Source organism: Erythrolamprus reginae, chromosome 7 (assembly GCF_031021105.1).
Source record: "Erythrolamprus reginae isolate rEryReg1 chromosome 7, rEryReg1.hap1, whole genome shotgun sequence".
Classification (NCBI taxonomy): domain Eukaryota; kingdom Metazoa; phylum Chordata; class Lepidosauria; order Squamata; family Dipsadidae; genus Erythrolamprus; species Erythrolamprus reginae.
In genome coordinates, this window is record NC_091956.1 from 16,120,856 (window position 1) to 16,146,482 (window position 25,627).

The 25,627-nt window shown below is 42.4% G+C and overlaps 1 protein-coding gene across 1 annotated transcript in view; it reads right to left on the minus strand.

The window, feature by feature from the left end:
• The window catches only part of NWD2 (NACHT and WD repeat domain containing 2), a 69,598-nt gene extending 44,337 nt beyond the window's left edge, over window positions 1-25,261 (minus strand). Inside the window, exons 1-2 of the mRNA XM_070756560.1 lie at window positions 25,111-25,261; window positions 2,248-2,336 (exon numbers count right to left, since the gene is read on the minus strand). Of these exons, the coding sequence (XP_070612661.1) occupies window positions 2,248-2,336; window positions 25,111-25,261 (240 nt within the window). The remainder of the gene's footprint in view (window positions 1-2,247; window positions 2,337-25,110) is intronic.
• Between the last annotated feature and the right edge of the window lie 366 nt (window positions 25,262-25,627).

Below are 25,627 nucleotides of genomic sequence, written 5' to 3' on the forward strand. Positions count from 1 at the left end.
TGTACATAAGCTGTCAATATTGCTCCTCTTAAGCCTTGGATGAGATTGAAACCAGAAGTCTTCGTTGCTAAAATGACGATGATTTGATGCCTGTAGACAGATGGGCACGTGTAACTGGACTAAAAACCATAAAGACAACCTGATACTTGGTGAATAACCCAAATGTTCTGTCCCAGGCCTGTGCAGATTGAAAACCAAGGAGGATTCCAGGCACTGATATTTTAAATCAAGCTTTTTATATAGAAAGCAGCATTTATACAAGCAAAATTCATGCATGTGAGGTCATCTGGCCAGCTTCTCAGTGAGAGGAGTTAAAAGATATCAGTCCAGTGGCTAGGCTGCTGCTGTAGATCAAAGATAATTTGTGCATTCCTTTATAAGTTAAAGAGTCTCCAGTTTCACTGACTTACTTTTATGCCCCTTGTGACAAATCAGCAACTCTAGAGTTAAACAGTATAGATTACTTCCTTTTCCTGTACAATTTCTCCTGTCTACTCTAAAGTCTTCTAAATCTAGGATCTAACAATGGGTCATTGTCTCTCCATAGACAAAGCACTTTTACTCCAAGGATTTTAGCTGAGAAATAACAGTTGGCTAGTATAACATGGCTGGGACCCCAAACATCAGTGGACTCCATTACAAAACGTTGAAATTCCACCACAAATTTCCCATCGGCCATCCTTAAACACCTATGGGTAGTGTCAACAATTCCCTGGAGTTAATAAACTATAGACTACTTCCTTTTCCCCTGCAAGTATTCTTGTCTTCTAAAGCGGGCATCTAACAAAAGCTCATAGTCTTCCTCCTCCTCCTCTAAGTCAGACCCTACTGCCATTGGCATATCTGCCACCTCTGGTGGTCTTTCAGATCCATCCAGGTCTATTTCTCCCTCACTCTCACTCTCTGCCTCAGCTGGCAAAACTACTGGGTACCAAGATGGGCCTGGCTCATCCTCCTCAGAATCTATCATTGCCAGAGTTGGCCAAGGACCACACACAACACAGAATAATAGTAATATCACAGCACCCACAACTCCACAAATGGGCATCGCAAGAGCAGTAAGACACCACTGTTAAATTAAAGGGCGAATCCGATTTGAAGGTGAGAACAAAATGGTGGAGCAAGCCAGGCAAAAATGGATCAAACAATGGCGTGTAATTACCCTTGGCTGTGAAAGGGTAAAACAGCTGTTTTTGTTTTGTTTTGTGAGGCTATAGAAAGGCCACTGGTATGGCTTGTCAGCTGCTGGCCCCTTCTGTACCCAAATTAGAGGAGGAGGTGTGGGAGCAGAAATGGGCTACTGCCAGGACAGGGGGTGGGAACGCAGTAGGGTAGTAAAAATGGAGCTCCACCCCAATTTATCTTTAAACTGAGCTATTTCTTCTTCCCTGCTTTTTAAATAACTCGTCAAAAACCAATATTTACCTTGAGGTTTTGCTTTCTGAAACTCAAAAACCCCCAAAACCCAGTTGACCTCCGGAGGAATTGAAGACTAACAGATCTTTTTAGCAAAAACTTCAGGAGAGAAGGATTTAGGGGTAGTGATTTCTGACCATCTCAAAATGGGTGAACAGTGCGGTCAGGCAGTAGGGAAAGCAAGTAGAATGCTTGGCTGCACAGCTAGAGGTATAACAAGCAGGAAGAGGGAGATTGTGATCCTGCTGTATAGAGCGCTGGTGAGACCACATTTGGAATACTGTGTTCAGTTCTGGAGACCTCACCTACAAAAAGATACGGATCAAATTGAACGGGTCCAAAGACGGGCTACAAAAATGGTGGAAGGTCTTAAGCATAAAACTGATCAGGAAAGACTTCATGAACTCAATCTGTAAAGTCTGGAGGACAGAAGGGAAAGGGGGGGGGGACACACGATCGAAACAGGGTTAAATAAGGTCCAGGAGGGAAGTGTTTTCAATAGGAAAGCGAACACAAGAACAAGGGGGCACAATCTGAGGTTAATTGGGGGAAAGATCGGAAGCAACGTGAGAAAATATTATTTGACTGAAATAGTAGTAGATGCTTGGGACAAACTTCCAGCAGACGTGGTTGGTAAATCCACAGTAACTGAATTTAAACATGCCTGGGATAAACATAGATCCATCGTAAGATAAAATACAGGAAATAGTATAAGAGCAGACTAGATGGACCATGAGGTTTTTTTCTGCTGTCAATCTTCTATGTTTCTATTTCTGTTTATCAAGCTTACAAGCATCCTGGCTCAACATTTTGAACAGTAGGAAACGGTACCTGAAATTCCATCCCATAGTTTTCCCTGCAGAATTCCCGTAGCTTGGGATAAACATGTTCTCGTAAAGCGTTCCTTTCTGCAACCGTATCTGTAAGTGAGGAGGTGAAAAAATAAGAATGAACAACGTTGTCTTGCGATCATGTATTTATCGCTCGGTAGTTTTATGGAGAAGTGAACAGTTATTTTAAAAAATTGTGAATGCAAGCGTAAGGCAGAAACCTGGATTCTGTGCTCTAGGGAATAGCTTGTTGAACAGAAAACACTTACTGTGACATTTACCCAAATTTAGTTGAACACTTATGGCAATAATTCAGCATAATGTTTATACATGGCACAGATTTGGGATATGTGTGTGTGGGTTTTTTAGAGGCAGCAGTAACCCTGTAAAGGGATGCAGTGGCTCAGGGATAAGACGCTGAGCTTGTTAATCTAGAAAGGTCGGCAGTTTGGCGGTTTGAGTCCCTAGTGCCGCGTAAAGGAGTGAGCTCCCGTTAATAGTCCCATCTTCTGCCAACCTAGGAATTTGATGATGTCTCCAGTTGGGTCATGAAATATCTGCAAGAAAGCCACCAAGTTCAGCATCTCCTCTTCCTCCTCCTCCCCCTTCTTGCAAACTCCACTGAAAAAATATGATTTCAACAATTGAGTTATTGAAGCGTGGAACTCATTGCCGGACTCAATTGTGTCAACCCCTAACCCCCAACATTTCTCCCTTAGACTCTCCACGATTGACCTCTCCAGGTTCCTAAGAGGCCAGTAAGTGGCGTACCTAAGTGCACTGGTGTGCCTTTCGTCCCCTGTCCAATTGTCTGTCCTTTCTTTCACTTATCATATATATTTTCTTTCTTTCATATATCCTCTCCTCTAAGTTCACTTTACCCTTATATATATTACTACATGTCTATTTTTCTTCCTATGTATTTGTGTATTGGACAAATGAATGAATGAATGAATGAATGAATGAATGAATGAATGAATGAATGAATGAATGAATGAATAAATAATTGCAATGAGGATGTCCCCATCTGCAAGAAAGCCACCAAGTTCAGCAACTCCTCTTCCTCCTCTTCTTCCTTGCAAACTCCACTGACTTCTTGCACTGAGGATGTCCCCAGTTGGGTAATGAAACACAGTGGTACCTCTACTTATGAACTTAATAGACACTTATATCACAATTTCAGATCATTTAGATGCAACAGTAGAAAGGTTTGTAAGAAGAAGCATTCCCCCCCCCCCCCCATAGGAATCAATGTAAAAGCAAATAACGTGTGCAATTGGGGAAACCACAGGGAGGGTGGAGGCCCTGTTTCCTCCCAGGAGATTCCTAGAGAGGCCCCATGAAGGCTTCTCCAAACCTTTTCTGGCCCTGTTTCCTCCCAGGAGATTCCTAGAGAGGCCCGACAGAGGCTTCTCCCTGCCTTTTCTGGCCCTGTTTCCTCCCAGGAGATTCCTAGAGAGGCCCCACGGAGGCTTCTCCCCACCTTTTCCAGTTACAGTTTCGGAGGCTCGAGTTTGTCAGTGGAAAATGGTTCTTGAGAAGAGGCAAAAAAATCTTAAACACCTGATTCTTATCTGGAAAAGTTCGTAAGTAGAGGCGTTCGTAGGTAGAAGTACCACTGTATCTGCAAGAAAGCCACGAAGTTCAGCACCTTCTATTCCACCCCTCCCCCTCCTCCTCCTCCTTGCAAACTCCCCTGCCTTCTTGCACTCAGGATGTCCTCAGTTGGGCCATGAAATATGTACAAGAAAGTCACCATGCACAAACCCCCCCCACCAAGGATCCTCTAGTTCAACCCTAAGCTACAAATATTATTTTTTTCTATCGGAGATGTTCATCTTTGAGTGCTCAGAGTAAGATTGCTTTCTCCTCTAATATTCTCCAGTAACACCCATTGTTACTGCTTAGACTTTCATCTGGCCCTTTTCCAAATGTGGTGGAAAGGAAGCAATTGTATTTGTTGCTAGCTTCCTTCTTGGGGGGTCTCTATAGCTCCAGGATCTCGGAATTGAATAATACACTTTCTTCCACTGGGCTGATTGGCAAACGCACAGCATCTGTTGCTGCTCTAAGAAAGTTCTCTGGGGGAAGATGGGTCGCTTCAGTCTACCCAGTTTTAGTACCATCTCTAGGATTCTTTCTTTCCAATGCATGCTGTTTTAAGTGGGTTACATAACTACCAGCATAAGCAGAGATGGTCCTAAAAGTCACCAAGTTGAAATGAATCCATGCCTTAATAATAGAATAGAATAATGAAGAGTATAGAGTAGGGTAGAGTAGGGTAGAATAGAATGGAATAGAGTATAGAGTGGAGTACAGCGAAGTGGAGTGGAGTGGAGTAGAGTAGAGTAGAGTAGAGTACAGTAGAGTAGAGTAGAGTAGAGTAGAATAGAATAGAGAAGAGTATAGAGTATAGAGCGGAGTGGAGTGGAATGGAATAGAATAGAGAAGAGTATAGAATGGAGTAGAGTGGAGTGGAGTGGAATGGAATGGAATAGAATAGAATAGAATTAGAATAGAATAGAATAGAATAGAATAGAATAGAATAGAGAAGAGTATAGAATAGAGTAGAGTGGAGTGGAGTGGAATGGAATGGAATAGAATAGAATAGAATAGAGAAGAGTATAGAGTGGAGTGGAATGGAATGGAATGGAATAGAATAGAATTAGAATAGAATAGAATAGAGAAGAGTATATAGTGGAGTGGAATGGAATAGAATAGAATAGAATTAGAATAGAATACAATAGAATAGAATAGAATAGAGAAGAGTATAGAATGGAGTGGAGTGGAGTGGAATGGAATAGAATAGAATTAGAATAGAATAGAATAGAATAGAGAAGAGAAGAGTATAGAGTGGAGTGGAGCGGAATGAAACGGAACGGAACAGAATGGAACAGAACAGAACAGAATAGAATAGCTTGGCAATTGATTCATATTTATAAGGGTTGCAGTGTCAAAAGTTCATATGATGCTCTTTGCAACACTTCTGAAAAAAGCAAAGTCATTAGGGAAGGCAGAGGCACTTAACAGCCATGCTACTAAATTAACAACTGCAGTTATTCACTTAACAACCATGGCAAGAAAAGTTGCAAAATGGGGCAAAGCTCCCTTAGCAAAGGTCTCCCTTATCAACATAGATTTTGGGCTCTGCCTTGATTGTAATGCAAAGACTACCCATACACAAGAAGATGCTAGGAAATTTAGTTAGCCGAACAGACAAGACCTCAGGGAATTTTGGGTTGGGGGAAAAAAAGAAGGAATTTTTATATATCAATTGTGACATTTCTGGTCCTTGTCTATGAATATTTCCAAGACAATGGTTTTTCCTTTTGAAAATTTCTTTGGTGGCATTCTTTTAACCTTCGAGGCAAGTGCAATCGAGCGTCAAGTGCAGATTAAGTTTTAAAATTGCTCACACAGAATATTGCTGTTGATTGCAATTAAAGAGCTGGGAAAAAACAACAAAGTCTAAAAGGACCAGAATCACTGTAATCAAAATTAATTTTATAACAAGTACTCTTTGTATTCTGAATATATTTCCTGCGTGATTTCTGCAAAAATTCTAACTCTAATCAGAATGAGAAGGAGGAGGAGGAGGAAGAAGAAGAAGAAGAAGAGGAGGAGGAGGAGGAGGAAGAAGAAGAAGAGGAGGAGGAGGAGGAGGAAGAAGAAGAGGAAGAAGAAGCAGAAGAAGAGGAATAATAATAATAATAATAAGAAGAAGAAGAAGAAGAAGAAGAGGAGGAAGAAGAGGAAGAAGAGGAAGAGGAAGAAGCAGAAGAACAGGAAGAAGCAGAAGAAGAGGAAGAAGAAGAAGAAGAAGAAGAAGAAGAAAGAAAGAAAGAAAGAAAGAAAGAAAGAAAGAAAGAAGAAGCAACAGCAGCAGCAGCCTCTGGTGGGCCACAACAGTTACAGTTAAAATACAGTGAATGAATACGTTTCCTGAGTGATTGCTACCAAAATTATAACCATAATGAAAAACAATATTACAGTTAAAATGCAACGAATTAAAGCAGCTAGAGAGGTTTGTGAAATACAAAGATCTGAAAATTGAGCTGCAACGACACTGGCATAAGCCAGTGAAAGTGGTCCCAGTGGTCCTTGGCACGCTGGGCGCAGTGCCAAAGGATCTCAGAGGACATTTGAAAACCATCGGAATTGACAAAATCTCCATCTGTCAATTGCAAAAGGCCGCTTTGATGGGATTGGCACACATAATTCTCCACTACATCACACAGTCCTAGGTGCTTGGGAAGCGCCCAACTGCTAATGAAATACGAAATCCAGCATAGTGATCTTGTTTGCTGTGTTTTATTGTTGATATAAAAATAATAACAATAATAACAATAGTAATATCAACAACAACAATAATAATAATGATAATAATAATAATAATAATAATAATAATAATAATAATAATAATAATAATATTTATTTATTTATTTATTATTTATTACTTAGATTTGTATGCCGCCCCTCTCCGAAGACTCGGGGCGGCTCACAACACGTGGAAACAAAACATAAATAATCTGACAATTTAAAATATTAAAGATTTAAAAAAGACCCCATATACTAACAGACATACACACAAGCATACCATACATAAATTAGACATGCCCAGGGGAAGATGTTTCAGTTCCCCCATGCCTGACGGCAAAGGTGGGTTTTAAGGAGTTTACGGAAGGCAGGAAGAGTAGGGGCAGTTCTAATCTCCGGGGGGAGTTGGTTCCAGAGGGCCGGTGCCACCACAGAGAAGACTCTTCCCCTGGGGCCCGCCAACCGACATTGTTTAGTTGACGGGACCCGGAGAAGGCCCACTCTGTGGGACTTAATCGGTCGCTGGGATTCGTGCGGCAGGAGGCGGTCTCGGAGATATTCTGGTCCAATGCCATGAAGGGCTTTAAAGGTCATAACCAACACTTTGAATTGTGACCGGAAACTGATCGGCAGCCAATGCAGACTGCGGAGTGATGGTGAAACATGGGCATACCTAGGTAAGCCCATGATTGCTCTCGCAGCTGCATTCTGCACGATCTGAAGTTTCCGAACACTTTTCAAAGGTAGCCCCATGTAGAGAGCATTACAGTAGTCGAACCTCGAGGTGATGAGGGCATGAGTGACTATGAGCAATGAGTCCCGGTCCAGATAGGGCCGCAACTGGTGCACCAGGCGAACCTGGGCAAACGCCCCCCTCGCCACAGCTGAGAGATGTTTTTCTAATGTGAGCTGTGGATCGAGGAGGACGCCCAAGTTGCGGACCCTCTCTGAGGGGGTCAATAATTCCCCCCCCAGGGTGATGGATGAACAGATGGAGTTGTCCTTGGGAGGCAAAACCCACAGCCACCCCGTCTTATCCGGGTTGAACTTGAGTCTGTTGACACCCATCCAGGCCCCAACAGCCTCCAGGCACCGGCACATCACTTCCACCGCTTCGTTGACTGGGCATGGGGTGGAGATGTAAAGCTGGGTATAATAATAATAATTATTATTATTCTTATACCCATTATTATTATTATTATTATTAATAATAATAATAATAATAATAATAATAATAATAATAATATAAAAACAATACTGCAGACTTAACAATTGTTGGCAAGAAAAACAAAAGCTAACACAAAAACAAAATCTGCATAGTGGTTGTTAAAGTACCCGGAGTTAACACAACAGAAGAGAAAGAACTGATGGTGAGAAAAGCAAGATTTTCACCTGCCTGAACATATCTGACTCTAGGGGGCAGTGTTCAGCTCTGTTTCTTGGCCAAAGGAGCAAGCATTGTCTGAAGACACTTTTGTGGTCATGTGACCAGCATGACTATACATTGAGGTCAGTAATGGGCAGGCAAAATTTTTACTGCCACACTGTGGGTGTGGCTTATTTTGTGGGTGTGGCTTAATGGTCATGTGACTGGGTGTGAGTGGCTTGCTGGCCATGTGACCAGGTGGGAGTGGCTTGAACGATCATCATCGTTCAAGTGAACTGTTAAGTCCTTGACTTATAACCTTACCAGTGTCGCTCGCTGGGGTGACAATTTGCTTTGGGTTTCCCGCGCTCTCCTTCCTGGGTGGCCCCCAGTCTCAGGCTGGGTAGCTAGGCGAATGGTTGCTGCCCGAAGCATAAATGCTTCCAGCACCACTTCCACCCATGCCTTCTGCTTGTGCCTCAGCTGAGAGCTGGCCGCAGGAGGCTGGAGGGGAGCTGGGCAAGAGAGAAGGAAGCTCGTCTGAGGCCAGGAAGGCAGAAAGAGGAAAGAAGCAAGGAGCGCAGATGCAGCAGGGAAAAAAAGGAGAGCCGACCTGAGACCAGTAATCCAGGAAGTGACAGCTGGTGGAACTGCATTCTACCACGTCCTGCCTGCTCCCCACCCTTGATTGAGATGCATCTTCCCACCAAAGTGGGAATCACCCTGGTATTCCCAAACATGGGATGAAGCATTCTGTTTTCCTTTCGCCTCTTGTCCCCAAAAGGGGCCTTACCCAAGGCAGATAATTTTTTTACAGTCGACAAGCTACAAATATACATGTGTAACATATTTGCTGATAAATGAAAAGGAAGGGAGACTAGCATGACATGATTCTTGACAAATGTATATTTTATTTTATGTACGCTGAGAGCATATGTACCAAGACAAATTCCTTGTGTATCCAATCACACTTGGCCAATAAAAATTCTATTCTATTCTATTCTATCTTTCTACGGTTCTGCATACCTGACCATACCTGTAGGACCCCAGCACTGGTATGTATGTATGTATGTATGTATGTATGTATGTATGTATGTATGTATGTATGTATGTAAAGTAAAGTAGAATGATAAAGATCACTCTGAACACAAATGATACATCAGGGAAGAGTTTAACATTTCTCCCCCATCCCCAGATAAGTCCAGTTTCCAAAAATGATTGCATCTCCTTATGCTGTTGCATCTAAACGATCTGAAATTGTGGTATAAGCGTCTGTTCTTTCTACTCTGGACATATTTGTAAATATGCAGCTTGTTAAAAAAAAACCCATAACAAGGCTCCTGTGTTATTTGTTTTGGCCACAAGGACACCAGTTCAGCTGCTTCCAAACTATTTCAGGATATTTTCAAGGCGATGAAATAAACAACAAGATTAAAAAAAAAATAACGCTGCTGGCTCTAATCCAACTGTAATAATTACAGATCGAGATATAAACAACTTTGCAGCCAGCAGAGCATCCCAGCATTGGAAACGAAGGATGAAAGCATCTTGGACAGATGGCCAAGGTTCGGGTGGAAGATAGCTCCTGTTTCTTTGAGAAAAAGAACGAGAGGTTTATTTCTTTGGCACAACGTTAATTTAGGAGTTTGCTTAAGACCGTGGGATTTTCTATTTTAGCTTAATTTCCCTCCATTTGCAGCTCCAAAGGGGTGGAGAATCTTCTCCATGAATGCCATAGATCAGTGATGGCGAACCTTTTTTTCCTCAGGTGCCAAAAATACATGTGCGTGCGCTATTGTGCATGCGCGAGTGCCCACACCCATAATTGAATGCCTGGGGATGGTGAAAAGGCCTCTCCCGGAGGCCCTCTGGAGATCTGAAACAGCCCATTTCCCAAAATCTGGTGGGCCTGGTAGGCCCATTTTTCGCCCTTCCCAGGCTGCAGAGGCAAAAATGTCTCTCCCCCCATCCCCCTCGGAGATGCTCCAGAAGCTGAAAATGTCTTCCCAGAGCCTCCAGGAGAGCCGAAAATCAGCTGGCCAGCATGCAGATGCACATTGGAGCTGAGCGAGGGTAACAGCTCATGTGCCAGTAGATTTGGCTCTGCTGCCACCTGTGGCACCCATGCCATAGGTTCACCATCACTGCCATAGATGGACAACCTTTCATCTGTATTTATAGTTCACTTGATTTTGCTGAAAATCACTGAAATCTCATGTGCGCATGCATCCTCTTGTGAGATTTAGTTTCCTGCTCATGCGCAGGAGCCAAATCTCACTCGGATGTGCGCGCCCACCTGCCGATCAACTGGAGCTGCATGCACAGTTCCATTTTTGTTACTGGAACGCATTGTGGCCGTTACTGGTAAGCAATCCATTACTGTAGTCTACCTTGGGCAAGGACTTGTGGCCCAGTGGTCTCTACACCTTCATCAAACATAGGCTGTCATGTTGAAATTCGGGAGGTACAGTAGAGTCTCAGTTATCCGACATAAATAGGTGGGCTGATAGTCGAATAGTTGAAAATGTCAGATAATAGAATGCTGGTGAGACCACATTTGGAGTACTGTGTTCAGTTCTGGAGACCTCACCTACAAAAAGATATTGACAAAATTGAATGGGTCCAAAGACGGGCTACAAGAATGGTGGAAGGTCTTAAGCATAAAACGTATCAGGAAAGACTCAATGAACTAAATCTGTCTAGTCTGGAGGACAGAAGGAAAAGGGGCGACATGATCGAAACATTTAAATATGTTAAAGGGTTAAATAAGGTTCAGGAGGGAAGTGTTTTTAATAGGAAAGTGAACACAAGAACAAGGGGACACAATCTGAAGTTAGTTAGGGGAAAGATCAAAAGCAACATGAGAAAATATTATTTTACTGAAAGAGTAGTAGATCCTTGGAACAAACTTCCAGCAGACATGGTTGGTAAATCCACAGTAACTGAATTTAAACATGCCTGGGATAAACATATATCCATTGTAAGATAAATTACAGGAAATAGTATAAGGGCAGACTAGATGGACCATGAGGTCTTTTTCTGCCGTCAGTCTTCTATGTTTCTATGTTTCTAATCCAGACTCTATCTATGTGGCTTGCCAGCCCATTTCGCTCCTTGGCCCTCTCTCTTGCTCGCTTGCCCGTTTCCTTCCTCGGCTCTCTCGCTCACTCAGCCACTTCGCTCCTTGGTGCTCTCTCTGTCTCTCTCTCTCTCGCCTGCTTCCTTCATCGACTCTCTCGCTCACCTGCTTCCCTCCTCTAGTCTCTCACTCGCTTTGCCCGCTTTCTTCCTCGGCTCTCTTGCTTGCTTGCCCACTTGCCTCCTTGGCTCTCTCACTCACTCACCCACTTCCCTCCTCGGCTCTCTGGCTCGCTCGCCCACTTCCCTCCTCGGCTCTTTCTCTCTCTTGCTCATTTGCTTCCCTCCTGAGCTCTCTCTCTTGCTCGCTCACTTCTCTCTTCGGCTCTGTCTTTCTCTCGCTTCGCTCCTTGACTTTCACATTCACTCGCTGCTTCCCTCCCCCCAGCTTGCTTCCCCATCATGGCTGCCATGTTTGGGGGGTTTGTCTGGGGGTGCAGAAATGCCTACAGCCACACCCCCAAGCAACTGCAATGTCAGATAATCCGGAATGTTGGATTATCGAAGGACGGATAACCGAGACTCTACCGTACTTCTATATTAGGAGAAGGCTTGAAGATGTGGTTGTTCTGCATCTGGCATGATCCCTGAATATGTGGTTCTGTGGTGTCAGGTTATAGCTCCATGTTCCACAAAGACATGGCTCTGTTGCATGTTGTTGGAGCTCCATGTTTCATGAAGACCTGGTTCTGCTCCATCTGGTTATATTTCCGTGTTCCATAAAGCCCACCCAACGGGCAAACTGGAAGTTCAGAGAAATGGACTTCCGGTTTGCCCATTGTGCTGTTTTTTGCACTCCAGAGCCTTCAGGGAAGCTTCCTGAAGTCCTGGAGTGTGAAAAACAGCACTATGAGCAACCTGGATGTTCAGAAAATGGACTTCCAGTTTCCCCATTGGGCTGTTTTTTTGCACTCAGAATGGGTGTGGGCACATGCGTGTGTGCTAGCACAGGAATACACACACTTTTGGCACACAAACCAAAAAAGGTTCACCATCACTGGTATAGGTTCTCCTGCTTGAGCAGAGGTTTGGACTAGAAGATTCTTCATTCTCTCCTCTCCTCTCCTCTCCTCTCCTCTCCTCTCCTCTCCTCTCCTCTCCTCTCCTCTCCTCTCCTCTCCTCCCCTCCCCTCCCCATCCCCTCCCATCCCATCTCTTCCACCTTCTCTTCTCTTCTCTTCTACTCTACTCTACTCTACTCCTCTACTCTACTCTACTGTTATTAGCTATCAGATAGCATTAAAGAAATGGATAGGGATGTACCCAAAATTAACACAATGTCATTTCTGCCTAATAAAAAGATATATTATTTGTCTCCAATTGTGCATTTAATGGCATTTCTTTGTAAAAACTGCAGCTTTGAGAGACCTCACTGGAGTTGCCTGGTTGGCTTTTCTGGCAATAAGGGGGTAAACAAAGTCTGTGTTGATAACAGCAGCCTCCGCTGAATTGCTTTAATTGCCTTTCTGGTATGCCATAAGACATACAGCTCACACATGAAATAATGAAGTACGAGGTCAAACCCTTTGGTGTTTGTGCTTCCTGAACTTTAGGGATATCTCAGAAAGCATCCATCATTTGGGAAACATGGGCCACTAATTGCCCAGAAAATGCACTCTATGCTAGAGAAGACATCTTGTTGGCTTATTTTATTTATTTATTTATTTATTTATTTATTTATTTATTTATTTATTTATTTATTTATTTATTTATTTATTTATTTATTTATTTATTTATTTATTTATTTATTTATTTATTTATTTATTTATTTATTTATTTATTTATTTATTTATTTATTTATTTATTTATTTATTTATTTATTTATTTATTTATTTATTTAGTCCAATGCATAATACACATTGAAGAGAATAGATATGCAGTAATATAAATAAAGAAAAGAATAGAAGAAAAGATATAAAAGTATAGGTGAACATATTTGAAAGGAAGAAAAGATAAATGAGATAAGGAGAGAAAATTGGACAGGGGACGGAAGGCACACTGGTGCACTTATGCAGGCCCCTTACTGACCTCTAAGGAACCTGGAGAGGTCAACCGTGGATAGTCTAAGGGAAAAATGTTTGGGGTTAGGGGTTGACACTACTGAGTCAGGTAATGAGTTCCACGCTTCGACAACTCAGTTGCTGAAGTCATATTTTTTACAGTCAAGTTTGGAGTGGTTAATATTAAGTTTGAATCTGTTGCGTGCTCTTGTGTTGTTGCGATTGAAGCTGAAGTAGTCATTGACATGTAGAACATTGCAGCATATGGCTTGTAGCTATGAAATATGTAAATAATGTTTGCTGGAATTGTGCATGTCTAGTTTAATGATAAGTAGGACTAGGGATGACAGGAAAGTAGTCTTCCATATCTCAGGAGCTCCCACAAAGAAGAGGGAGTCAAGCTATTCTCCAAAGCACCTGAGGAGCACCTGAGGAGCTTTGCACCTCCAGAGCAAGAAGCGATGGATGGAAACTCAGAAGCAACCTAGAACTACGGAGAAATTTCCTGGCGGTTAGAACAATCAATCAGTGGAACAACTTGCCTCCAGAAGTTGGGAATGCTCCAACACTTGGACTTTTTAAGAAGAGATTGGACAACCGTTTGTATGAAATGGAATAGGGCAATGATGGTGAACCTATGGCATGGGTGCTACAGGTGGCACCCAGAGCCATATCTGCTAGCACATGAGCTGTTGCCCAAGCTCAGCTCCATCATGCATGTGTGTGCCGGACAGTTGATTTTTGGCTCCCACAGAGGATTTGGAAGGGCGGTTTTGAGGGATAGGTGAGGGCGTTTTACCCTCCCTTGTCTCCAAGAAAGCCTTTGGAGCCTGCGGAGGGCAAAACACAAGCCTACTGGGCCCACCAAATGTTGTGAAACAGGCCATTTCTGGCCTCCAGAGGACCTTCGGGTGGTGGGGGAAGCTGTTTTCACCCTCCTCAGGCATTGAATTATTGGTGTGGGCACTTGCACTTGTGCGATAGTGCTCGCGCACACTCTTTCAGCAACTGAAGAAAAAAAAGGTTTGCCATCACTGTTATACGGTTTCCTGCTTCAGCAGGAGGTTGGACTAGAAGAACTCCAAGGTCCCTTCCAACTCTTCTACTCTACTCTACTCTACTCTACTCTACTCTACTCTACTCTACTCTACTCTACTCTACTCCACTCCACTCCACTCCACTCCCTTCCCTTCCCTTTCCTCTTCTCTTCTCTACTCTCTTCTCTTCCCCTCCCTTCCCTTCCCTCCTCTCCTGTCTGTCTGTCTGTCTGTCTGTCTGTCTTTCTCTCTCTCTCTCTCTCATCTATCTATCTATCTATCTATCTATCTATCTATCTATCTATCTATCTATCTATCTATCTATCTATCTATCTATCTATCTATCTATCCTTTCCTTGAGAGGGTGAGCATAACTTACAGGATGCTTCGAATGGTCATCCTATTCATTTGGCCCCCTTCCCTTTTGGATTTAGCTTAAGCTTTTGGGACAGAATTGATTTGGCTGCCGTTGTTTCTGCTGCAGGAACTTCAACCTCAGAATCCAATTACGGGAAGTGGCCTTAAGGGATTGGGCAAGCAGCCAGGACTCTGTAGGAAACTGTAAAACTTTATATATCCCCAGCAATATTTACTCCCTGTCTGAGTCATGGCGGGATTTGAAGCAGGGCAGCATCAACATGTTGGGGGTCACATAACAGTTTCTTCAGTGGATGAGATGTGAGGCTGGGCAGGGTGGTGGGGTCCATGGGAGGATTAGGCTAAAACAGGAGAAGGTAAGATGGAGCTTTGTGGGTTGATGGGTCCAAGGGCTGCCTGGGATGTTTGTTTGTGCTAGAAGTGGGTCTGTCTGTTTGTTTGTTTGTCAGTCTGTCATCTATCATCTATCTATCTTATAAGTATGCTTATTTGTACTTGGACTATCATTAACTATTGTACCTTATGATTCTTAGAAAGAGAGAAGATTGATGGCAGAAAAAGACCTCCTGGTCCATCTAGTCTGCCTTTATACTATTTCCTGTATTTTATCTTAGGATGGATATATGTTTATCCCAGGCATGTTTAACCCTTTAACGTATTTAAATGTTTTGATCATGTCCCCCCTTTCCCTTCTGTTCTCCAGACTATACAGATTGAGTTCATGAAGTCTTTCCTGATAAATTTTATGCTTAAGACCTTCCACCATTTTTGTAGCCTGTCTTTGGACCTGTTCAATTTTTTCAATATTTTTTCTTGATGAACTTATCTTTTCTTTTATGTACACCAATATATTTTATGTACACCAGTGTATGCACCAATAAAAAAGTTCTATTCTATTCTGTTCTGTTCTGTTCAGTTCTACTCTACTCTACTCTACTCTAGTCTACTCCAGCCCAGTCCAGCGCAGCCCAGCGCAGCCCAGCGCAGCCCAGAACAACTCTAGTAGGGGTAGTGATTTCTGACAGTCTCAAAATGGGTGAACAGTGCAGTCAGGTGGTAGGGAAAGCAAGTAGGATGCTTGGCTGCATAGCTAGAGGTATAACAAGCAGGAAGAGGGAGATTGTGATCCCGCTGTATAGAGCACTGATGAGACCACATTTGGAATACTGTGTTCAGTTCTGGAGACCTCACCTACAAAAAAATATTGACAAAATTGAATGGGTCCAAAGATGGGCTACAAGAATGGTAGAAGGTCTTAAGCATAAAACGTATCAGGAAAGACTTAATGAACTCAATCTGTATAGTCTGGAGGACAGAAGAAAAAGGGGGGACATGATTGTAACATTTAAATATATTAAAGGGTTAAATAAGGTCCAGGAGGGAAGTGTTTTTAATAGGAAAGTGAACACAAGAACAAGGGGACACAATCTGAAGTTAGTTGGGGAAAAATCAAAAGCAACATGAGAAAATATTATTTTACTGAAAGAGTAGTAGATCCTTGGAACAAACTTCCAGCAGACGTGGTAGATAAATCCACAGTAACTGAATTTAAACATGCCTGGGATAAACATATATCCATCCTAAGATAAAATACAGGAAATAGTATAAGGGCAGACTAGATGGACCATGAGGTCTTTTTCTGCCATCAGACTTCTATGTTTCTATGTTTCTAACCCAGCCCAGCCCAGCCCACTCCCCTCCTCTCCCTTCCCCTCCCCTCCCCTCCATTCCATTCCATTCCATTCCATTGATAATGAATGGGTTTCTGTATACCAGGAAGTTGGTAATATCATTAGCCAATAGATGGATTTGTAGCGGTAAGGTTAAATACCGAGGAGGATTTAAAATAAGAAAAAAAATGTGTGATAAAAGTGAGAGGAGGACTTGAAAAGGTAAAAGAGATTAGAAATATAGGGCATTTAGAGACGAATGACTAAAAATAAAGTAGGTAAAAATAAAAATTCAGGAAAGGGAGAAGTATGGCCCAGAGCTAAAAATTCGAAAAGGTTGAATTTGAAGGATAAATATGATATGAGGTACAAAATATGTTTGGAAGATAGGCAATAGCGATTAAACCAGAAGGTGGAGATGGAGAAAAAAATTCAAAAAAAATAAATTCAAAATGATTTTTTTGGGGAGACACTATTAAATTTCAACATGACCTGTTGTCATCCTGAAACCAGAATGCTTGGAGGTTTTGGCCTGCCACATTATGCTATATTCTTTTGGAATGTTTCTTGCTGTGGGAAGAGGGGAGGAGTGGTTACATAAGGACTTAGAGGAAGACAAAATAAATTCCTTTTAGAGTTTCAAGGTCATCCTTTGTCAGCACCGAACCGGAAAAAGATGGGTGTGTACAGACCTGGTGGCAGAAGATTAATGGTCCATGTGACAAACTTGTGGGTCTGGGACAGGAGAATGAATTGTAACCTGGAAGTAGAAATCCTGGGGAAATCAGATCCAGGTTTCCCCATAGACATGTCAAGATGGCTCCAAGAATAAATTGGAACATTGAGGAAGTATTTGCCTTGGACTCTGATTTAAACTTAGATGTTAGTTGGAATGCTGACACCTGTATTTTAAAACTCTAATTTAAAATGACTCATATTTCTGATGGTTTTGATCACTGTTTGTGACCTTCTGACCAGCAAAATCAAATGTGAAAACCAGATTCACTTAACAACCATGTTACTAACTTAACCGCTCCAGTAATTCACTTAACAACGCTGGCAAGAAAGGTCTCAAAAGGGAACGAAACTCACTTCAACCAATGTTTCGCTTAGCAACAACAAATGTTGGGCTCAACTGTGTTGCTAAGTCAAGGATTTTAATCTGTCTTTTCATTATGGCTTATGCTATCTAGGCACTTCAGGTTTAAGGAAAGTACAGCGGTACCTCTACTTACAAACTTAATATGTTCCGTGACCAGGTTCTTAAGTAGAAAAGTTTGTAAGAAGAAGCAATTTTTCCCATAGGAATCAATATAAAAGCAAATAATGTGGGTGATTGGGGAAACCACAGGGTGGGTGTAGGCCCTGTTTCCTCCCAGGAGATTCCTAGAGAGGCCCCACAGAGGCTTCTCCCCGCCTTTTCCGGCCCTGTATCATCCCAGAAGATTCCTAGAGAGGCCCCATGGAGGCTTCTCCCCGCCTTTTCCGGTTACAGTTTCGGAGGCTCCAGTTTGTAAGTGGAAAATGGTTCTTGAGAAGAGGCAAAAAAATCTTGAACACCCGCTTCTTATCTAGAAAAGTTCGTAAGTAGAGGAGTTTGTAGGTAGAGGTACCACTGTACTTTGATTCCTCTGAGCTAATCCTTTCTGCAGTTTCCAATTAAGATCAAATGATAGCCTTTAATAAAATTGCTCCGTTGCACAATGCAAGGGAGTTAATCATTCTTCCAAAGACACAGCCAGAAATTATATTTTTGTGAAAACCTGTACATTTACCGCACAATGTTTAGCAAGCTGTGAACTTCATTCAATACCATCATTCCAGACACTTTTCTTACTAAGCTGAACCAGCTAGCAATACATGAACACACAAGTTGATCATAAGCTTCCTAATGGACAGGAACCATGTGTGTTTAGAACATGGGGTCTTTCAAATATTTTTAAACAGTAATTTAGATTTGTTGCAAATTGTTTTTCACTTTGTTGTGAGCCGCCCCGAGTCTGCGGAGAGGGGCGGCATACAAATCTAAATAATAAATAAATAAATAAATAAATAAACCAGCAGGTGAAGCTAAGCAGAATCACATCAGATACCTAGACAATTAGCACAGCCCCCCCAAAAACTGTGCGTTCTCTCCACTTCACTCTCTATACCAATGACTGCATCTCTAATGATCCATCTGTCAAACTACTGATTTCGCAGATGACACAACAATGATTGGACTCATTCAAGACAATGATGAATCCGCATACAGACGGGAGGTTGAACAACTAACCTTGTGGTGCGACCGGAACAATCTGGAACTGAACACACTCAAAACTGTAGAAATGGTGGTAGACATTAGGGGAAACTTACCCATACTTCCACGTCTTACATACTAGACAACACAGTATCAACAGTCGAGACCTTCAGATTTCTAGGTTCGACCATATCGCAAGTTCTAAAATGGATACCTAACATCAAAAACGTCATCCAAAATGCATAATGAAGAACGTTCTTTCTGCGCCCAACTCAAAAAGCTCATACTGCCCATGAAGCTGCTCATATAGTTCTACAGTGGAAATACTGAGTCTGTCACCTACACCTCTATAACTGTCTGGTTTGGTTCTGCAACCCAACAAGACAGGCACAGACTTCAGAGGGTAATCAGAACTGCAGAAAAAACAATTGCAACCAACTTGCCTTCCATAGATGACCTGTATATTGCACGAGTCAAAAAGAGGGCCATGAAAACATTTACTGACCCCTCATATCCTGGACATAAATTGTTTCAACTCCTACCCTCAAAATGAAGCTATAGAGCACTGCACACCAAAACAACTAGACACAAGAACATTTTTTTCCTGAATTGCCATCACTCTGCTAAACAAATAATTCCCTCAATACTGTCAAACTATTTACTAAGCCTCCATTACTATTCTCATTGTTCTCATCAGCCATCTCCTCCCACAAATGACTGTATGACTGTAACTTTGCTGCTTGTATCCTTACAATTTATATTGACTGATTCCTAACATGATTGGATTGCTTATTCATACCTGGACTATCATTAAGTATTGCATTTTAGGATTCTTGATGAACTTATATTTTCTTTATGTACACTGAGAGCATATGCACCAAGACAAATTCTTTGTATGTCCAATCACACTTGGCCAAAATTCTATTCTATCCTATTCCTATTCCTATTCCTATTCCTAGTGTAGTGTAGTCTAGTGTAGTCTAGTCTAGTGTAGTCTAGTGTAGTCTAGTCTAGTGTAGTCTAGTCTAGTCTAGTCTAAGTCTAGTCTAGTATAGTCTTAGCTTCTTGGCTGAATTTTTTCAAAATAGTATTTTCCATTTTCAATGTTACCTTGTTTCCAGGATTTATTTACATTTACGTTTCTAATTTGGGGTAGAATGTTGAATAAAATAAAATGTATGAAACATTATTTGAAATAAACTGTGAAAGGTGGCATACTTGGTGCAGGTCACTTTATGGAGATTTAACCATGCTGAGGAAAGAACAGTTAAGTAAATGTTACTATAGTTTGTATAGTAGTTTGATAAAAGTAAAGAATGATTAAGTTAATATTACTATAGTATGTATAGTAGTTTGATAAAAAATAATAAAAAACCCTAGATGGCTTCAGCAATAACTACAGGAAATCTGAAATATTGCATCAGAAGACAAACCTTTCTAGGCTCCATGGTTATTAGCACCTGGAAATTTTATCCTACTGTACCTCAATTGGATGCAAGTTTACTCCAGAATTAGAATGAAGCATGCAACTCTGAACTAGTTACGTATGCAGCAGCACCTGGCAATATCTTAAAGTGAGTTTTTCTAACAGGCGGATGGGTTTCAACTAAATTTTCTGCTAATTTACAGGCGCAGATGTTCATGTGAGCTTGCTGTTGACATTATAACATTGGCAACCAGCTCTTGTAGTGTGGCAATTCAAATGATTTTGGAGCAACCGTAGTTATGATATAGTTTATGACCACGATTTATCACTTATATCTTTATGTAAGGGAGCTTAGGCAGAGAAGACAAATCCCTTGTGTTTTCCAATCCCAATTAGCCAATAAAGAATTATTCTATTCTATTCCATTCCATTCCATTCTGTTCTATCCTATTCCCATCTCATCCATCCCATCCCATTATCCTATCCCATCCCATCCCTGAGTCTTCGGAGAGGGGCGGCATACAAATCTAATAATAATAATAATAATAATAATAATAATAATAATAATAATAATTATTATTATTATTATTATTATTATTATTATCCCATCCCATTATTCTCTCCTCTCCTCTCCTCTTTTATTTTATTTTATTTTATTTATTCTTTGTCCAATATACAATACATATAGAATGAAATAGACATTAAGTAGTATATATAGGGATAGTAAGTAAAAAAGAAGAGGAGTGGTTGAGAGGGAGAGAATATATAGGATATATGAGAAAAGGAAAGGTAATTGGACAGGGGACGTTAGGCACATCAGTGCACTTATGTACACCCCTTACTGGCCTCTTAGGAACCTGGAGAGGTCAATCGTGGAGAGTCTAAGGGAGAAATGTTGGGGGTTGGGAGTAGACACTATAGAGTCCGGTAATGAGTTCCACGCGTCGACGACTCGATTGTTAAAGTCATATTTTTTACAGTCAAGTTTGGAGCGGTTAATATTAAGTTTGAATCTGTTGCATGCTCTTGTGTTGTTGCGGTTGAAGGTGAAGTAGTCGTTGACCGGAAGGACATTGCAGCATATGATCTTGTGGGCAATACTTAAATCATGTTTTAGGCGCCGCAATTCTAAGCTTTCAAGACCTAGGATAGTTAGTCTGTTTTCGTAAGGTATTCTGTTTCGAGTGGAGGAGTGAAGGGCTGTTCTGGTGAAATATCTTTGGACGTTTTCGATAGTGTTGATGTCTGAAATGTGGTGTGCGTTCCAGACAGATGAGCTCTCCTCTCCTCTCCTCTCCTCTCCTATCCTATTTTACCTTATCCCATCCCATTATTCTGTTCTGTTCCATTCCATTCCGTTCCGTTCCATTCTGTTCTCTCCCATCCCGATCCCATCGTTTACAATATGCCATCTTATTTTCAGCACCATGGACAGTTCCCTTTGCAAGAACTTGCTTCAAACTGCCCTTTCTCTCTAAAAAAAATTCCAAACCCAGGTCTGAATCCGAGAGTGATAATTAGATATAAAAGGGGGAAATGAATTAAGACCGCTTGTGAAGAGGGTGTGAGGCTTCTCTCGTGGGTCGCCCTGTCTTTTGTGGAGCAATAATTCAGCAGACAATCCGGGGCTTCATCTTGGGCAATAAACAACTCAGGGAAAGACCTTCTGCCTCATTGCCTGGCTGCAAATAACGGCTTCCAATCTCCGAAGAGGTTTTGCCAGAGAAATTAGAAACATCTTTTTTTCCTCATCCTTACTGTTCTTCTTGTAAGTCGTGGGCTGCCTGCCAGCTTTCCCAGGACACTATGTACATCGACTTCAAGCTCCGAGCTTTAGAGGACTCAATCTTCTCTCCCGCTATATTTCAACCAAGGACTGGACACAGTAATAATAATAATAATAATATATATATTTTAAAAAACTCCAGACAGGTAGGGATGTCTTCTGTCATCAGGCAGACTGAAGAGCAATAGAATGTAATGAACTTTCCGCTCAAGGGCAAAGTAAATATAGGGCAAGCAACAGGGAGACACTGCTCACTGGAAAAAAGAACATGGTTGTATAGAACTGCAGAAAAAAAACCCATTGCTGCCAACCTAGACACAAGAACAGTTTTCCCCCCAAATGCCATCACTCTGCTAAACAAATTATTCCCTCAACACTGTCAAACTATTTACTAAGTCTGCACCACTATGTCTACTACTTTTTTCTCATCATTCCATTGGAGAGTTTGGGAATGTTTTTAACAGGTTTTGTGGTTTTATTAGTGGTGTTTTAGTTAAGTGTGCGTGTTGCCTACTGTCTGTTGTTATTAGTTGTATATGGCTTGCTGTTATGCCCTTTGTTAAAAGGGCATTATAATTAAACGTTTATTGTTATTATTCCTATAACCCATCTCCTCCCACTTATGACTGTATGACTGTAACTTGTTGCTTGTATTCTTAAGATTTTTATTAATATTGATTGTTTCCTCATTGCTTATTTGATCCATATGACAATCATTAAGTGTTGTATGTTGTATGATTCTTGACAAATGTATATTTTCTTTTATGTACACTGAAAGCAAATGCACCAGTGACAAATTCCTTGTGTGGCCAAACACACTTGGCCAATAAAGAATTCTGTTCTGTTCTGTTCTGTTCTCTTCTCTTCTGTCTTGTATGTGTACTTAGGCTTACAAAAGAGTTAAGAAGTCATTTAATCTGGTTTCTTTTTTAAAAAAAAGAAATGTATAATAGTTCCAATGTATAATATCTATAGAATAGAGACAAGTGCTCAATAAAACAGTATTCTTTTTTCAGAATTATTCCTATAAGCTCCTAATCACAGAACTCAAAGAGCTACTTCAAAGTCCTATTTTGGAAAATCTTCATTGACACACATAGCAAAGTGGAAGAGCAAGATAAAGTCTGCCGCTTTAAATATGATGTAACTCCCAAGGTGAAACTGGCTCCCTTTGCACAATAGCCTCATAATTCTCCAACTACCCTCATAATTCTCCAACTATTGTGCTGAAAAATCACAAAGTCACAAAGTCCCCACTTTCTAAAAAGGACCGAAATATAACATTTTACTGAATCTCTTAGGAAGGTGAAAGGCAAGGAGGTCAACCACTTTCTTTCTTTCTTTCTTTCTTTCTTTCTTTCTTTCTTTCTTTCTTTCTTTCTTTCTTTCTTTCTTTCCTTCCCTTCCTTCCTTCCCTTTTCCTTTTTCTCTTTTCCTTTCTTTCCATCTTTCCTTCCTTCCATCTTTCTCTCTTTCCTTCCTTTTCCTTCTCCTTTTCTCTTTTCCTTCCCTTCCTTCTTTCTTTCTTTCCTTCTCTGTTTCCTCTTTTCCTTCCTTTCCATCTTTCTTTTCCTTCCTTCCCTCCTTCCTCTGTTTCTTTCTTTCCTTTCTTCTCTCTGTCTCTTTTTCTTTTTCTCTTTTCCTTCCTTTCCATCCTCCCTTCCATCTTTCTTTCTTTCTTTCTCTCTCTTTCCTTCCGTCTTTCTCTCTATTTCTCTGTTTCTCTCTTTCTCTTTCTCTCCATCTTTCCCTTTCTTTCCATCTTTCCTTCCTTCCTTTTTCCTCCCTCTTTCTTTTTTCTCTTTCCCCTTCCTTCCAGCTTTTCTTCCTTCCCTCTTCCTTCCTCCCTTCACTCATGCACTCACTCCTTTGAATTAGGGAAAAAATAGCACCTTCTAGTCACCCCTCTCTTAGTTCCTGGAAAATGCAGCATTTTTCCCCCCAGAGCAAATAAGATGGACTGCAAGGCCTTACAGGCAGCCTGCTAGTGCTGATGCCTCCAGAGAAATCAACTTTTTCTTTTGTTAAACATCTTCTTGTAAAAAAAGGAAAGGAGAGAGCCGGGCAGGCTTTTGCAGACAAAACAGAACTCCTGAAATTCCCTTCTCCCCAGACTGGTGACCCTGCTTTATTTTAAAGCTGGGGTGGCTTTAGGATGGTGTACCCCCCCCACCCCACCCTTTACAGGCATAGTAGAAATTAAATAAAAATTAGAAACAAGAGCAAATGTGAGCCCCTGTTAGGAAGCTCTCTCCCAGCTTCCTTATCCGTGACCTTTTCTTGATGGCATCCTGATCCCGACAAGTCTAACTGGACTCCAGACCCCTCGGGTGGATCTGGGTGTCTTGGGAAGGTGGCCCAGTGCAAAACCAACCCCAAATCTCAGCTGCCCGCTCTTCTCCACTCTTGAGTGGCCAAAAACACAGCTCCAAGGAGATCCAAGCAAGCAAAGGAAGGAAGGAAGGAAGGAATTAAGGTGGAAAGAAGGAAAAGAGGAAAGGAGACAAGTGGAATAGGAGGGAGGGTGGGAAGTAAGGAAGGAGGGATGGATGGAGAGAGAAGGAAGGGAGGAAGAAAGAAGGGAGGAAGGATGGAAAAGAAGAAAGGAGACAAGTGAAATAAGAGGGAGGGAATGAGGAAGGGAAGGAAGACGGAAGGAAAAGAGGGAGGAGACAAATGAAATAGGAAAGAAGGAAGGAAGGGAGAGAGGACAGAATGGAAAGAGGGAGGGAGACAAGTAAATTAAGAGGGAGAAAGGAAGGAAAAGAAGGGTGAAAGAGAAGAAGGAATGGAGGGAGGGAGGAGGGAGAGGAGGAAAAGAAAGAAAGGAAGGAAGGAAGGGAAAGGGGGTGAGACAAGTGAAATGAGAGGGATGGATGAGTGGATGAGTGGAGGGAAGGAGGAAGGGAGGGAGAGGAGAGAAGGGAGGAGGAAGGAAGGAAGGAAAGAAGGATGGATAGAATGGAAAGAGGGAAGGAGACAAGTGAAATAAGAGGGAGAGAGGGAGGAAAGGAAGGGAGGAAGAGAGGAAGGAAGGGAGGGTGGGAGGGAGGGAGGGAGGAGGGAAAGGAATAGAAGGAATGAAGAAGAGAAAGAAGGAAGGGAAAGAGAGGGAAAGTGACATAAGTGGGAGGGAGCAATGGAGGGAGGAGAAAAGGAAGGAAGGAAGGAAGAAAGAATGCAAACAAGGAAGGAAGGAAGGAAAGAATGGAGAGAGGGAGGAGAGAAAGGAAAGAAGTATGGATGGAATGGAAAGAGGGAGGGAGACAAGTGAAATAAGAATGAGGGGGAGGAAGGGAAGGGAAGGGAGGGAAGGAAGATAGAAGGAAGGAAGGAAGGAAGGAATGGAGGGGGGAGAGAAAGGAAGGAAGGAAGGATGAATGGAATGGATGGAATGGAAAGAGGGAGGGAGGGAGGGAGGGAGACAAGTAAAATAAGGAAGAGAGGGTGAAAAGGAAAGGAAAGGGAAGCCTGCCCAGCCACCCCGCCCGCCCTTCGCCGCCTCACCTTCGGGGTTGGCGCTGATGAAGACCCGCACGCTTCTCCCGCTGGGCGCCAGGTGCAACGGCAGAGCCGAGAGGTTGCCGGAGAAAGCCGCTTTCCGCAGCGCCGAGTCCCGCGGAGCCGGCCCTTTGCCGGCCCCGCCAGCCGGCCACATCCTCCTCCTTCTCCGGCCCGGATTTGTCCTTTGGCAGAAGGGCGCCGCCGCTGCCCGCACCCGGCAGGTTTTCCCTCCCCGGCTTGCGGCTCCTCGGCCTGTCGCGACGCCCGGCCGCTTCTCACGGGCGCCCGGGGAGCAAAAGTTTCCGCCAACCGCGATGCTTCTAGTCCTCAAGGAGGCATCCCGGCGCCGGGCTGGGTTTCCAAGAGCTTCGGCTCCGGCCAACTTCGGTTCTTAAATGCAAGCCTCGGCAGGCGGCGTTCACCCCCCGCCGCCCCCGTTTACGCACGCTCCGGCCGGCGGGGGTGGGCGGGAGGCGGCGGGGAGGGGAGACCACGCGGAGATCCCAGCCGGCCAAGCATC